The 14,801-nt window shown below is 49.9% G+C and overlaps 2 protein-coding genes across 2 annotated transcripts; both read left to right on the top strand.

Moving 5' to 3' along the window:
* Positions 1-1,952: 1,952 nt before the first annotated feature.
* On the top strand, positions 1,953-5,675 carry LOC134732107 (proline-rich protein 23D1-like). The gene is made up of 4 exons (XM_063614842.1): positions 1,953-2,222; positions 3,315-3,379; positions 3,618-3,685; positions 3,924-5,675. Exons 1-4 carry the CDS (start codon positions 2,146-2,148, stop codon positions 4,554-4,556), a joined length of 843 nt encoding a protein of 280 aa, XP_063470912.1. The 5' UTR covers positions 1,953-2,145; the 3' UTR covers positions 4,557-5,675.
* A 4,091-nt stretch (positions 5,676-9,766) lies between these two features.
* Positions 9,767-13,489, top strand: LOC134732106 (proline-rich protein 23D1-like). The gene is made up of 4 exons (XM_063614841.1): positions 9,767-10,036; positions 11,129-11,193; positions 11,432-11,499; positions 11,738-13,489. The coding sequence occupies exons 1-4, from the start codon at positions 9,960-9,962 to the stop codon at positions 12,368-12,370; spliced, it is 843 nt and encodes a 280-aa protein (XP_063470911.1). The 5' UTR covers positions 9,767-9,959; the 3' UTR covers positions 12,371-13,489.
* Positions 13,490-14,801: the final 1,312 nt, after the last annotated feature.

The raw sequence follows: 14,801 nt of genomic DNA, 5'->3' as shown, positions 1-14,801 counted from the left end.
CTGGGTCTGGTGAGGACCCTCTTCCAGGTTGGAGACTGTCATATCCTCCCTGTCTCCTCTCATGGAAGGTGCTGGCGAGCTCTCTTCTGTCACTTTCAGAAGGGCACTAATCCCATCTACGAGGGCTCCACCTTCATAATCTCATCATCTCCCAATGGCCCCACCTGCTAATACCTTCACATTGGAGGTTTGAGGGTTAAAATTTAAGCCTAAAGGAAAAAACCTTTTCTTTTTGAGACACGGGCTTGCTCTGTTGCCCAGGCTGAAGTTGAGTGGCACGATCTCGGCTCTCTGCAGCCTTGACATCCCAGGCTCAAGCGATCCTCCCACTTCACCTTCTGAAATACCTGCGACTACAGGCACTTACCACCACACTTGGCTGATTTTTAAATTTTTTGTAGAGGTGGGGACTCGCTACGTTGTCCTGGCTGGTCTCTACCTCCTGGGCCCTTGGGCTCAAGCCAGCCTCCTGCCTTTGCCTCCCAAAGTACTGGGATCACAGGCATTAGCCATCACTCCTAGCCCAAGATATTAATACAGTAAATATTAACACCTATCTCGGATTGGATATCTCATAACGATTACAGGTGGTCACAGGTTACAAGGGTAGTGATAATGGAATCACCACGATCTTGGTGATGCACCATCTAAAACTCCTGCCTTCCTCAATTCTGATCACAGAGATGAAGACCACATGAAACTCTTGCACGTTTTCTTTCACGATTTGGCCTAGAAATGATACATCCAGTCTCCTGGATTTTAGAATGTCCATTTTGAAAATCAAGGAGATGAGGCCAAGACGGTCTTCTGTGTGTGCAGAATGAGATGAGAACTGCATAAATGTCTGAGGCAGTTATTCCATAATTCTCCTATTCACCAATTGTTTTTACACCCCAGATGGAAGGAAGGAAGGAAGGAAGGAAGGAAGGGAGGGAGGAGGGAAGGAAGGAAGTAAGGAAGCAGGGAAGGGGAAGGGAGGAAGAAAGGAAGTGCGGAAGGAGGGAGGGAGGGAGGGACAGAGGGAGGGAGGGAGGGAGGGACAAAGGGAGGGAGCGAGGGAGAGACGCAGGGATGGAGGGAGGGAGGCAGGAAGGGACGGAGGGACGGAGGGAGGGACGGAGGGAGGCAGGGAGGGAAGGGACTTAGGGAGGGAGGAAGGGAAGTGATGGAGGGAGGGTGGGAGGCAGGAAGGAAGGAGAAAATATCTGAAAGAAAGAAGAAAAGGAAAGATAGAAAGAGAAAATATCCACCGAAAACACAATGAGTTAACACCAATGGACTTTCTCCATTCAAAGAAGGGTCTGCACCCCAGGAACAGCCACTTCATCCTGGTTAAACGCACACACACACACACACACACACACACGCTTTCTTAGCACATTCAGAAATCCAATCCAAGTTTCCTTCGGGTCATCGTGAGATTCGCAGCAGTATTTGTCAAATGCTCTTAGATTGAACTCCTACAGCACCTTCTTACTTGGATAGGAAGAAAGAAGGCAGCTGATTTAGAAAAAATGGCAGGAATTCAAGGAGAGTCGCTCGGAGATGCTTGTGAATTTCCTTCCGCTTCTGTTCCCTTGACACTTCATTTCATATACATCACATGCCCCAGGACAGCCACTGTGAAAGTTAACATGTTTTTATTGCATGAAAATATAAAAGGCACACATTAAAATCTCTTTGAGCGATAGATGAATTGGGTATTACAGCAAGTGTCTATCATTATTAGGCAAGACCTAGAGGTTGGGAGGGGGCAGGAAACAGGTCGCCTGTTGATGGGATTAGGCAGCTTCTGTTGATTGGTCATCTATCGATTGAGCTATGGCTAAATCCTCCTTGAGGGCCCCTCCCATTGTCATACCGGGAACAGCCAATCACATCAGTTCCTGCTGACAAATCCCCTGGCTCCACACCCTGTTGACAGTATAAAGGATTCCCCCAAGAGCTCAGTTGTCAGAGCCTGATGCACCTGCCGCTGGCTGGCCACGGCCCCGTCGCTCCACAGCGCAAGTCTTCGGGAGCAGCTTTGGGGCTGACACCGCTCTCTCAAATTAAGTAAAGGATCCAGAAACCAAAAAGAAATCTTTGCAGGACACAGACAAACACTGGCATTGGCTGACTTGGAGAACCCTGGAAGTTTTCACCATGAAAGGTTCCCGGCGCCCAAGAAGCCCCAGTGATTCCTGCACGGAATCCAAGAGCGAACACGCGGGAGAGAGCGGGTGAGCTTTGCTATGTGCTGGGGACACCTGCAGGGTGACCTGCCTGTGGGGTGTGTGGGTGTGTGTTGGAGAGAGAGGGGAAGGGAAAGGAGACGCATGAACCTGCCATGAGATTGGGTGTTTTGAATTTGGGGCAAGAGGGAAGTGAGTTGCCCCTAAGTCATCACAAGGTGCTGGGAAGGCTTCTACAACCCAACCACACACATATCTCAGGGCAGCCCCACTTTCAATCCACCCAACCAGCTCCACAGGGAATGGGCTCTGTGGTCTGCAAGAAGGGAGATTGTAGGACCTGATGTCAGGAGTTCATGATCTACTGAGGAAAAAAAGAAAGAGCAGTTTCCCCCTTTTTTAATTTTTAATTTTTATATTTGTATTATTTACTGATTTATTTTATTGAGACAGCGTCTCACTCCGATGGTCCACACTGGAGTGCAGTGGCGCGGTTTTAGCTGACTGCAGGCTCCACCTCTGAGTCTCAGGCCATCCTCCCGCCTGAGCCTCCTGAGTAGGTGAGACCACAGGCGTGCACCACCGTGCCCCACTAATGTTTTGTATTTTTAGTAGAGACTAGGTTTCACCATGTTGCCCAGGCTGCTCTCAAACTCCTGGACTCAAGCAATCCTCCTACCTCGGCCTCCCAAAGTGCTGGGATTATAGGCGTGTGCCATCATGTCTGACAAATTCCTTCCTCTCTTCTTGCTTTTCTTGGAATCCTAAGACCCCGTTCCTATGTTACCTCTACAGACAGAGGTGCCACATTTCCGGCATCTCAACGTCTTTCTCCAGGTCCTCACACCCAAGGAGAGGTTTCTAACTCTCGCCTGCGTGAGCTCCTGAAAGGGTAAACTGCTCCCTGCGGGCACCGACCCTCCTTCCCTGCCTTTTCTTCACCCAGGGAAGCTCAGGTAGATGGGGTGAGAACAAGAACAGCTGGGAGTTAGGACAGATTGGGAGCAGGTCTCACAGGAAGTGGATGACGAGTCCGTGACCTTGAATGAAAGGCAGGGAAGTGGAGTGAATTCGTGGGGATTCGGGGAATTGGACGTCAGGTAACTGCCCGAAATCTGACTGTGTCTCTCTGTCCTACAGCTCCAGCAGCACGCAATCGAATGCCCCAAAACGCCAGAAAGTGGAGGAGCTGGGTCCTCAGCCAGGTGAGGCATCTTCTCTTTTTCATCCTGAGTCTCCTGCTAGGAAGCCTGTGTCCCATCACATCATGAGATGAGCAGCTGTGCTGTCCAGAGTGTCGGGAGCTTCCTCCTGCAGCTCCGTGGGCGGGTGTCCTGTACCTGGCTTCTTCTGCATTTGGTCTTTCTCACGGTGGCACCTTTAACCCTCAAGGGCATCCTGCATGACAAGGGCTTTCACCTGCACACTCTGCTCTCTCCACAGGTGTAGAACCAGCTCCAGTACAGCCAGGTCCCCACCACCCTGCACAGCAGCCCCTGGAGCTGCCCCAGGTAAGGTCGCTCCATCTAGGTGGGCGCGGGTGAGACAGGTCTGCCTGAGCTCCAGGCCCTAGGGGACTTCCAGGAAATGACCCTCCCAAGGGGCGTCAATGAAAGTGCAAATTCTGGGTGTCCCTGCAGGGTTTAATTTATGCCTGGGGAAGTTACCGACAGCTCTCCTGCCTTGGTCTGTCCCTGTTTGAGCCCCCCCTCAGAGGACAATGACTGACCCATGGCTTTTCTCCCCCAGGGCCCACAGCTTCCCCACAGGAAGCTGATCATCGTGGTCCTGGAACCAGGAATGCTCCTGCACCTGCGGCTGGGAGAGGAGGTCTTGCTGCTGGACCCACAGGGAGCCCTGCGACTCAGCCTCGTCAGTGTGCTCCTCCTGGTGGTCCCTGAGCAAGTCCTGATGTCCTTGAAGGATCTCTTGTACCCTGCCCATGCCCGCTGGCTCCTGTTCACGAGCACAGAGACTGTCTGGGAGATTGACATTGAAAATGGATCTGTGAGAGCCCAGAGAGCAGAGAATGTGTGCGTGGCGCCTTCAGTAAAAGAGAGTGAGGCTCCCCAAGGCTTCCTGCCCGTGATGGGACCCCCGTCAAACCTTGTGCATGGAATCGGCCCTTCTTCCCGGCGTGTCCTCTACCTCAAACCTTGCTACAGAGCCGCTGTGCCCCAGGGCTCGTCCCAAATGCCCAAGCCTAGGCCCTGGAGACAGGCTCTGCCTGAAGAATTCAACTTGGATCTCCATGGCCTGGAGCCCCTGCCCAACTCTGCCCTCAGACCTCTACCTCCCTCACCCAGTCCGGAGCCCACAATCTGCCACGAGGTTCTATGGAGGCCAATGTGCAAGGCCCGAAGACGTCTCTTCTCAGGCTGATGGGCCGTGAACCCTCAGGCACCAGATGGCAATCAGAGATGCTCTGTTCAGAATGAAGCACGCCTGCGTTTTCATGGTGTCTGCCTGCACAGGTGTCTCTGCTCCTCGGAGGAGAGATGCTGCGCGAGCTGGAGAGGTGGAGAAATGCTCCGTCCTCTCACCTGAACCTTTGCTCTGCCTCAGATGCTCTTGATTTGTATAAAAGAGCAACCTTGAGATTGGGGCACAAAATATTTGCAAATCTATACACGCAAGGACTGCTCATACCCAGAATACACGGAGACTTGTCAATACTCCAATGGAACAAACAAACGATTCTGTTCAAAACCCAGCAAGAGACTTGAGCAGACATTTCCTCAAAGAGGATGCAAACAAACACTTCAGAAAGTGTTCAGTATCCCTCCCCGGGGAAATGTATGTCAAATACACCTTGAAATACAACCGAGAAGCTCTTAGAGAAGCCACCATGACAATGCCTGACCGTCCCAAGCGCTGCAGAGCATGTGGAGAAAGTGGAACGCTCTGACAGTGCCGGTTGAAATCCAAATGGGACAACCCGCAGGGAGAAAGAGTTTCATTGATTCCTAATCAATGCAATAGGCACTTCTTGGAACCATCTTTCCCACCCTGAGATAGTTGTTCTAAAGAAATTAGAACTCATGTGGACAAGGTTGAGGGCAGAGGCTTCTAGCACCTGTCCTCACCATCGCCAAAACATGGAAGGCACTTTAATGTCACTCAGCAGTGACTAGAAACAGGAACTGTGACCCATTCTTTCAATGGGATGCAATTCAGCAATGAATGGGCTGGGATTTTTGTTTGTAAATTCAGTTCCAAGAATGAGTAGTGAATAAGTTGTTGGAACACTTGAAGGTATGTTTGGACTCTTAGGCTATGTGAGACTTATCCCGAGATTGTAACTCTCATGAAATTGACACGCACATCAAGCCTGTGTGATCGACATTCAGTTTCCAATTGAGGTTTGCTGTAAAACACATACTAGATTTTGCATCAGATAATGAAGCCTTGTAGCATGTATCTTATTCATCACTGCAATGTAAATTCTATTGCTGTTGATTCTATCTGTATTTCTTGGGTTAAATAAAAATGTTAAAATGATTTTCGTCTATTTGCGTTTATTTGCTTTAATGTGTTTGCCCAAAAATCTCCATTTCTGGGCCGGGCGAGGTGGCTGATGCCTGTCATCCCAGCACTTCCGGAGACCGAGGCGGGTGGATCACGAGGTCAGGAGATCGAGACCTTCCTAGCTAACACAGCGAAACCCCATCTCTACGAAAAAACAAATACAAAAAAATCAGCTGGGTGTGGCGGCGGGCGCGCGTAGTCCCAGCTACTCGGGAGGCCGAGGCAGGAGAATGGCGTGAAGACAGGAGGCAGAGCCTGCAGTGAGCCGAGGTCACTCCACTGCACTCCAGCCTGGACGAGAGTGAAAGACCCTGTCTCAAAAAAAAAGAAAACTAAATCTCCATTTCTGCCCACGCCCAGTACTTCCCACTTGTAAACCCAGCACATCGGGAGGCTGAGGGGCGCTGATCACTAGAGCCCAGGAGATGGAAACCAGCCTGGGCAACATGAGGAAACCCCATATCTAGACACAATGCAAAAACTAGGCAGGTGTGGGATCTCCCCACTCCAGAGGCTGAGGAGGGAGGATGCCTTCAGTCCAGGAAGCAGAGGTTGCAGTGATCTGAGATCGTGCCATTGCACTCCATCCTGAGTGACAGAGTGAGACCCGCTCTAAAAATAATTATAATAATAAATAAAGTAAAATGAAATAAAACTCCATTTCTACAGCAAATTGTTTTATTTCTGTTGGGTACAAGGCACAGATGGTAGAGCCCACAGTAAGTGGATTGAGAGGAGCTTTCTCCAGGCAAAAGAGCATCCGCCACTCCACAGATAACAGCACACACACACACACACACACACACACACACTCAAACAATCACAAAAGACATCTACGAGTCCATTTATACCCCCACCACAGGTCATCTTCAGATTTCCCCCAGCGTTTCTCAAATGCATGAGTTTGCACTTCTAAGGAGTCTTTTGTGAATAGATCCCCAGAGGTGGTCTCTTTGGACTATTATAGGGGAGTCACAAATAGAAACTCTCTCACAACATCTCATATGCTGCCCCCTTTTTTTTTTTGAGACACAATCTCCCTCTGTCATCCAGGCTGGAGTGCAATGGGACCATCTCAGCTCATCTCACTACAACTTCCGCCTCCCAGGTTCAAGCAATTCTCGTGTCTCAGCCTCCCAAGTAGCTGGGTCTACAGGTGCACCCCACCATACTTGGCTAATTTTTATATTTTCAGTAGAGTTGGGGTTTCACCACATTGGTCAAGCTGCTCTTCAACTCCTGACATCTGGTGATCCGCCCGCCTCGACCTCCCAGAGTGCTGGGATTACAGGCATGTGCCATTGTGCTCGGCATACTTCCATTTTTTAGGAGTTCAAACAAATTCTGGGTAACAATCCCCAAAAGAGTCACTGTAAAAGTCAATTCATTTTGTACTATGGAAACATTAGTAAGACACATAAAAAAAAATCATTTCAGCCAATAAATAAAGAGGCTAGAGAAAAAGTGAGAATCACTCTTATGCCATGTCTACTGGAATGGGTGGGGGGTGGGGCAGGGCTCTCCTGGCCCACCAGGAAGCACCAACACTAGCCGATCAAATGGTCAACAAACAGCATTCTTTTTTTTTTTTCTTTAATTTTTTGAGATAGAGTTTAGCTTTTGTTGCCCAGGCTGGAGTGCAATGGCGCGATCTCAGCTCACCACAACCTCTGCCTCCCAGGTTCAAGTGATTCTCCTGCCTCAGCCTCCCGAGTAGCTGGGATTAAAGGCACGTGCCACTATGACAGGCTGATTTGTATTTTTAGTAGAGTCAGGGTTTCTCCATGTTGGTCAGGCTGATCTTGAACTCCCGACTTCAGATGACTGGCCCCCTTGGCCTCCCAATGTGCTGGGATTACAGGGGTGAACGACCATTCCACCCTGGACAGTATTCTTTACTGATGTATTTATTAATTCACTAACATGAATATTCTAACATTACAAACTAGGCCATTCAACACAACTATGTATTAAGATATAGTTAAGGAAAGAATGTAGTAAAAGCGATTGGGAACATTAACATTGCTTTCCACACATTTTCTTTTTAAGAACGGACATGTGTTTATCACAGTTCTGGAGGCTGGAAGTCCAAGATGAGGGTGCCAGCATTATCTGGGTCTGGTGAGGACCCTCTTCCAGGTTGGAGACTGTCATATCCTCCCTGTCTCCTCTCATGGAAGGTGCTGGCGAGCTCTCTTCTGTCACTTTCAGAAGGGCACTAATCCCATCTACGAGGGCTCCACCTTCATAATCTCATCATCTCCCAATGGCCCCACCTGCTAATACCTTCACATTGGAGGTTTGAGGGTTAAAATTTAAGCCTAAAGGAAAAAACCTTTTCTTTTTGAGACACAGGCTTGCTCTGTTGCCCAGGCTGAAGTTGAGTGGCACGATCTCGGCTCTCTGCAGCCTTGACATCCCAGGCTCAAGCGATCCTCCCACTTCACCTTCTGAAATACCTGCGACTACAGGCACTTACCACCACACTTGGCTGATTTTTAAATTTTTTGTAGAGGTGGGGACTCGCTACGTTGTCCTGGCTGGTCTCTACCTCCTGGGCCCTTGGGCTCAAGCCAGCCTCCTGCCTTTGCCTCCCAAAGTACTGGGATCACAGGCATTAGCCATCACTCCTAGCCCAAGATATTAATACAGTAAATATTAACACCTATCTCGGATTGGATATCTCATAACGATTACAGGTGGTCACAGGTTACAAGGGTAGTGATAATGGAATCACCACGATCTTGGTGATGCACCATCTAAAACTCCTGCCTTCCTCAATTCTGATCACAGAGATGAAGACCACATGAAACTCTTGCACGTTTTCTTTCACGATTTGGCCTAGAAATGATACATCCAGTCTCCTGGATTTTAGAATGTCCATTTTGAAAATCAAGGAGATGAGGCCAAGACGGTCTTCTGTGTGTGCAGAATGAGATGAGAACTGCATAAATGTCTGAGGCAGTTATTCCATAATTCTCCTATTCACCAATTGTTTTTACACCCCAGATGGAAGGAAGGAAGGAAGGAAGGAAGGAAGGGAGGGAGGAGGGAAGGAAGGAAGTAAGGAAGCAGGGAAGGGGAAGGGAGGAAGAAAGGAAGTGCGGAAGGAGGGAGGGAGGGAGGGACAGAGGGAGGGAGGGAGGGAGGGACAAAGGGAGGGAGCGAGGGAGAGACGCAGGGATGGAGGGAGGGAGGCAGGAAGGGACGGAGGGACGGAGGGAGGGACGGAGGGAGGCAGGGAGGGAAGGGACTTAGGGAGGGAGGAAGGGAAGTGATGGAGGGAGGGTGGGAGGCAGGAAGGAAGGAGAAAATATCTGAAAGAAAGAAGAAAAGGAAAGATAGAAAGAGAAAATATCCACCGAAAACACAATGAGTTAACACCAATGGACTTTCTCCATTCAAAGAAGGGTCTGCACCCCAGGAACAGCCACTTCATCCTGGTTAAACGCACACACACACACACACACACACACACGCTTTCTTAGCACATTCAGAAATCCAATCCAAGTTTCCTTCGGGTCATCGTGAGATTCGCAGCAGTATTTGTCAAATGCTCTTAGATTGAACTCCTACAGCACCTTCTTACTTGGATAGGAAGAAAGAAGGCAGCTGATTTAGAAAAAATGGCAGGAATTCAAGGAGAGTCGCTCGGAGATGCTTGTGAATTTCCTTCCGCTTCTGTTCCCTTGACACTTCATTTCATATACATCACATGCCCCAGGACAGCCACTGTGAAAGTTAACATGTTTTTATTGCATGAAAATATAAAAGGCACACATTAAAATCTCTTTGAGCGATAGATGAATTGGGTATTACAGCAAGTGTCTATCATTATTAGGCAAGACCTAGAGGTTGGGAGGGGGCAGGAAACAGGTCGCCTGTTGATGGGATTAGGCAGCTTCTGTTGATTGGTCATCTATCGATTGAGCTATGGCTAAATCCTCCTTGAGGGCCCCTCCCATTGTCATACCGGGAACAGCCAATCACATCAGTTCCTGCTGACAAATCCCCTGGCTCCACACCCTGTTGACAGTATAAAGGATTCCCCCAAGAGCTCAGTTGTCAGAGCCTGATGCACCTGCCGCTGGCTGGCCACGGCCCCGTCGCTCCACAGCGCAAGTCTTCGGGAGCAGCTTTGGGGCTGACACCGCTCTCTCAAATTAAGTAAAGGATCCAGAAACCAAAAAGAAATCTTTGCAGGACACAGACAAACACTGGCATTGGCTGACTTGGAGAACCCTGGAAGTTTTCACCATGAAAGGTTCCCGGCGCCCAAGAAGCCCCAGTGATTCCTGCACGGAATCCAAGAGCGAACACGCGGGAGAGAGCGGGTGAGCTTTGCTATGTGCTGGGGACACCTGCAGGGTGACCTGCCTGTGGGGTGTGTGGGTGTGTGTTGGAGAGAGAGGGGAAGGGAAAGGAGACGCATGAACCTGCCATGAGATTGGGTGTTTTGAATTTGGGGCAAGAGGGAAGTGAGTTGCCCCTAAGTCATCACAAGGTGCTGGGAAGGCTTCTACAACCCAACCACACACATATCTCAGGGCAGCCCCACTTTCAATCCACCCAACCAGCTCCACAGGGAATGGGCTCTGTGGTCTGCAAGAAGGGAGATTGTAGGACCTGATGTCAGGAGTTCATGATCTACTGAGGAAAAAAAGAAAGAGCAGTTTCCCCCTTTTTTAATTTTTAATTTTTATATTTGTATTATTTACTGATTTATTTTATTGAGACAGCGTCTCACTCCGATGGTCCACACTGGAGTGCAGTGGCGCGGTTTTAGCTGACTGCAGGCTCCACCTCTGAGTCTCAGGCCATCCTCCCGCCTGAGCCTCCTGAGTAGGTGAGACCACAGGCGTGCACCACCGTGCCCCACTAATGTTTTGTATTTTTAGTAGAGACTAGGTTTCACCATGTTGCCCAGGCTGCTCTCAAACTCCTGGACTCAAGCAATCCTCCTACCTCGGCCTCCCAAAGTGCTGGGATTATAGGCGTGTGCCATCATGTCTGACAAATTCCTTCCTCTCTTCTTGCTTTTCTTGGAATCCTAAGACCCCGTTCCTATGTTACCTCTACAGACAGAGGTGCCACATTTCCGGCATCTCAACGTCTTTCTCCAGGTCCTCACACCCAAGGAGAGGTTTCTAACTCTCGCCTGCGTGAGCTCCTGAAAGGGTAAACTGCTCCCTGCGGGCACCGACCCTCCTTCCCTGCCTTTTCTTCACCCAGGGAAGCTCAGGTAGATGGGGTGAGAACAAGAACAGCTGGGAGTTAGGACAGATTGGGAGCAGGTCTCACAGGAAGTGGATGACGAGTCCGTGACCTTGAATGAAAGGCAGGGAAGTGGAGTGAATTCGTGGGGATTCGGGGAATTGGACGTCAGGTAACTGCCCGAAATCTGACTGTGTCTCTCTGTCCTACAGCTCCAGCAGCACGCAATCGAATGCCCCAAAACGCCAGAAAGTGGAGGAGCTGGGTCCTCAGCCAGGTGAGGCATCTTCTCTTTTTCATCCTGAGTCTCCTGCTAGGAAGCCTGTGTCCCATCACATCATGAGATGAGCAGCTGTGCTGTCCAGAGTGTCGGGAGCTTCCTCCTGCAGCTCCGTGGGCGGGTGTCCTGTACCTGGCTTCTTCTGCATTTGGTCTTTCTCACGGTGGCACCTTTAACCCTCAAGGGCATCCTGCATGACAAGGGCTTTCACCTGCACACTCTGCTCTCTCCACAGGTGTAGAACCAGCTCCAGTACAGCCAGGTCCCCACCACCCTGCACAGCAGCCCCTGGAGCTGCCCCAGGTAAGGTCGCTCCATCTAGGTGGGCGCGGGTGAGACAGGTCTGCCTGAGCTCCAGGCCCTAGGGGACTTCCAGGAAATGACCCTCCCAAGGGGCGTCAATGAAAGTGCAAATTCTGGGTGTCCCTGCAGGGTTTAATTTATGCCTGGGGAAGTTACCGACAGCTCTCCTGCCTTGGTCTGTCCCTGTTTGAGCCCCCCCTCAGAGGACAATGACTGACCCATGGCTTTTCTCCCCCAGGGCCCACAGCTTCCCCACAGGAAGCTGATCATCGTGGTCCTGGAACCAGGAATGCTCCTGCACCTGCGGCTGGGAGAGGAGGTCTTGCTGCTGGACCCACAGGGAGCCCTGCGACTCAGCCTCGTCAGTGTGCTCCTCCTGGTGGTCCCTGAGCAAGTCCTGATGTCCTTGAAGGATCTCTTGTACCCTGCCCATGCCCGCTGGCTCCTGTTCACGAGCACAGAGACTGTCTGGGAGATTGACATTGAAAATGGATCTGTGAGAGCCCAGAGAGCAGAGAATGTGTGCGTGGCGCCTTCAGTAAAAGAGAGTGAGGCTCCCCAAGGCTTCCTGCCCGTGATGGGACCCCCGTCAAACCTTGTGCATGGAATCGGCCCTTCTTCCCGGCGTGTCCTCTACCTCAAACCTTGCTACAGAGCCGCTGTGCCCCAGGGCTCGTCCCAAATGCCCAAGCCTAGGCCCTGGAGACAGGCTCTGCCTGAAGAATTCAACTTGGATCTCCATGGCCTGGAGCCCCTGCCCAACTCTGCCCTCAGACCTCTACCTCCCTCACCCAGTCCGGAGCCCACAATCTGCCACGAGGTTCTATGGAGGCCAATGTGCAAGGCCCGAAGACGTCTCTTCTCAGGCTGATGGGCCGTGAACCCTCAGGCACCAGATGGCAATCAGAGATGCTCTGTTCAGAATGAAGCACGCCTGCGTTTTCATGGTGTCTGCCTGCACAGGTGTCTCTGCTCCTCGGAGGAGAGATGCTGCGCGAGCTGGAGAGGTGGAGAAATGCTCCGTCCTCTCACCTGAACCTTTGCTCTGCCTCAGATGCTCTTGATTTGTATAAAAGAGCAACCTTGAGATTGGGGCACAAAATATTTGCAAATCTATACACGCAAGGACTGCTCATACCCAGAATACACGGAGACTTGTCAATACTCCAATGGAACAAACAAACGATTCTGTTCAAAACCCAGCAAGAGACTTGAGCAGACATTTCCTCAAAGAGGATGCAAACAAACACTTCAGAAAGTGTTCAGTATCCCTCCCCGGGGAAATGTATGTCAAATACACCTTGAAATACAACCGAGAAGCTCTTAGAGAAGCCACCATGACAATGCCTGACCGTCCCAAGCGCTGCAGAGCATGTGGAGAAAGTGGAACGCTCTGACAGTGCCGGTTGAAATCCAAATGGGACAACCCGCAGGGAGAAAGAGTTTCATTGATTCCTAATCAATGCAATAGGCACTTCTTGGAACCATCTTTCCCACCCTGAGATAGTTGTTCTAAAGAAATTAGAACTCATGTGGACAAGGTTGAGGGCAGAGGCTTCTAGCACCTGTCCTCACCATCGCCAAAACATGGAAGGCACTTTAATGTCACTCAGCAGTGACTAGAAACAGGAACTGTGACCCATTCTTTCAATGGGATGCAATTCAGCAATGAATGGGCTGGGATTTTTGTTTGTAAATTCAGTTCCAAGAATGAGTAGTGAATAAGTTGTTGGAACACTTGAAGGTATGTTTGGACTCTTAGGCTATGTGAGACTTATCCCGAGATTGTAACTCTCATGAAATTGACACGCACATCAAGCCTGTGTGATCGACATTCAGTTTCCAATTGAGGTTTGCTGTAAAACACATACTAGATTTTGCATCAGATAATGAAGCCTTGTAGCATGTATCTTATTCATCACTGCAATGTAAATTCTATTGCTGTTGATTCTATCTGTATTTCTTGGGTTAAATAAAAATGTTAAAATGATTTTCGTCTATTTGCGTTTATTTGCTTTAATGTGTTTGCCCAAAAATCTCCATTTCTGGGCCGGGCGAGGTGGCTGATGCCTGTCATCCCAGCACTTCCGGAGACCGAGGCGGGTGGATCACGAGGTCAGGAGATCGAGACCTTCCTAGCTAACACAGCGAAACCCCATCTCTACGAAAAAACAAATACAAAAAAATCAGCTGGGTGTGGCGGCGGGCGCGCGTAGTCCCAGCTACTCGGGAGGCCGAGGCAGGAGAATGGCGTGAAGACAGGAGGCAGAGCCTGCAGTGAGCCGAGGTCACTCCACTGCACTCCAGCCTGGACGAGAGTGAAAGACCCTGTCTCAAAAAAAAAGAAAACTAAATCTCCATTTCTGCCCACGCCCAGTACTTCCCACTTGTAAACCCAGCACATCGGGAGGCTGAGGGGCGCTGATCACTAGAGCCCAGGAGATGGAAACCAGCCTGGGCAACATGAGGAAACCCCATATCTAGACACAATGCAAAAACTAGGCAGGTGTGGGATCTCCCCACTCCAGAGGCTGAGGAGGGAGGATGCCTTCAGTCCAGGAAGCAGAGGTTGCAGTGATCTGAGATCGTGCCATTGCACTCCATCCTGAGTGACAGAGTGAGACCCGCTCTAAAAATAATTATAATAATAAATAAAGTAAAATGAAATAAAACTCCATTTCTACAGCAAATTGTTTTATTTCTGTTGGGTACAAGGCACAGATGGTAGAGCCCACAGTAAGTGGATTGAGAGGAGCTTTCTCCAGGCAAAAGAGCATCCGCCACTCCACAGATAACAGCACACACACACACACACACACACACACACACTCAAACAATCACAAAAGACATCTACGAGTCCATTTATACCCCCACCACAGGTCATCTTCAGATTTCCCCCAGCGTTTCTCAAATGCATGAGTTTGCACTTCTAAGGAGTCTTTTGTGAATAGATCCCCAGAGGTGGTCTCTTTGGACTATTATAGGGGAGTCACAAATAGAAACTCTCTCACAACATCTCATATGCTGCCCCCTTTTTTTTTTTGAGACACAATCTCCCTCTGTCATCCAGGCTGGAGTGCAATGGGACCATCTCAGCTCATCTCACTACAACTTCCGCCTCCCAGGTTCAAGCAATTCTCGTGTCTCAGCCTCCCAAGTAGCTGGGTCTACAGGTGCACCCCACCATACTTGGCTAATTTTTATATTTTCAGTAGAGTTGGGGTTTCACCACATTGGTCAAGCTGCTCTTCAACTCCTGACATCTGGTGATCCGCCCGCCTCGACCTCCCAGAGTGCTGGGA

This window comes from Symphalangus syndactylus, chromosome 13, assembly GCF_028878055.3.
Source record: "Symphalangus syndactylus isolate Jambi chromosome 13, NHGRI_mSymSyn1-v2.1_pri, whole genome shotgun sequence".
Lineage (NCBI taxonomy): Eukaryota > Metazoa > Chordata > Mammalia > Primates > Hylobatidae > Symphalangus > Symphalangus syndactylus.
This window is presented reverse-complemented; position numbering and strand designations above follow the sequence as displayed.

Bases quoted from the DNA above. Each gene is read 5' to 3' on its own strand.
- LOC134732107 (XM_063614842.1), top strand. From the start codon at position 2,146: ATGAAAGGTTCCCGGCGCCCAAGAAGCCCCAGTGATTCCTGCACGGAA. The intron at 2,223-3,314 runs GTGAGCTTTGCT...TCTGTCCTACAG, and splicing joins GAACACGCGGGAGAGAGCGG to CTCCAGCAGCACGCAATCGA. The intron at 3,686-3,923 runs GTAAGGTCGCTC...TTTCTCCCCCAG, and splicing joins AGCCCCTGGAGCTGCCCCAG to GGCCCACAGCTTCCCCACAG.
- LOC134732106 (XM_063614841.1), top strand. From the start codon at position 9,960: ATGAAAGGTTCCCGGCGCCCAAGAAGCCCCAGTGATTCCTGCACGGAA. The intron at 10,037-11,128 runs GTGAGCTTTGCT...TCTGTCCTACAG, and splicing joins GAACACGCGGGAGAGAGCGG to CTCCAGCAGCACGCAATCGA. The intron at 11,194-11,431 runs GTGAGGCATCTT...CTCTCTCCACAG, and splicing joins GGAGCTGGGTCCTCAGCCAG to GTGTAGAACCAGCTCCAGTA.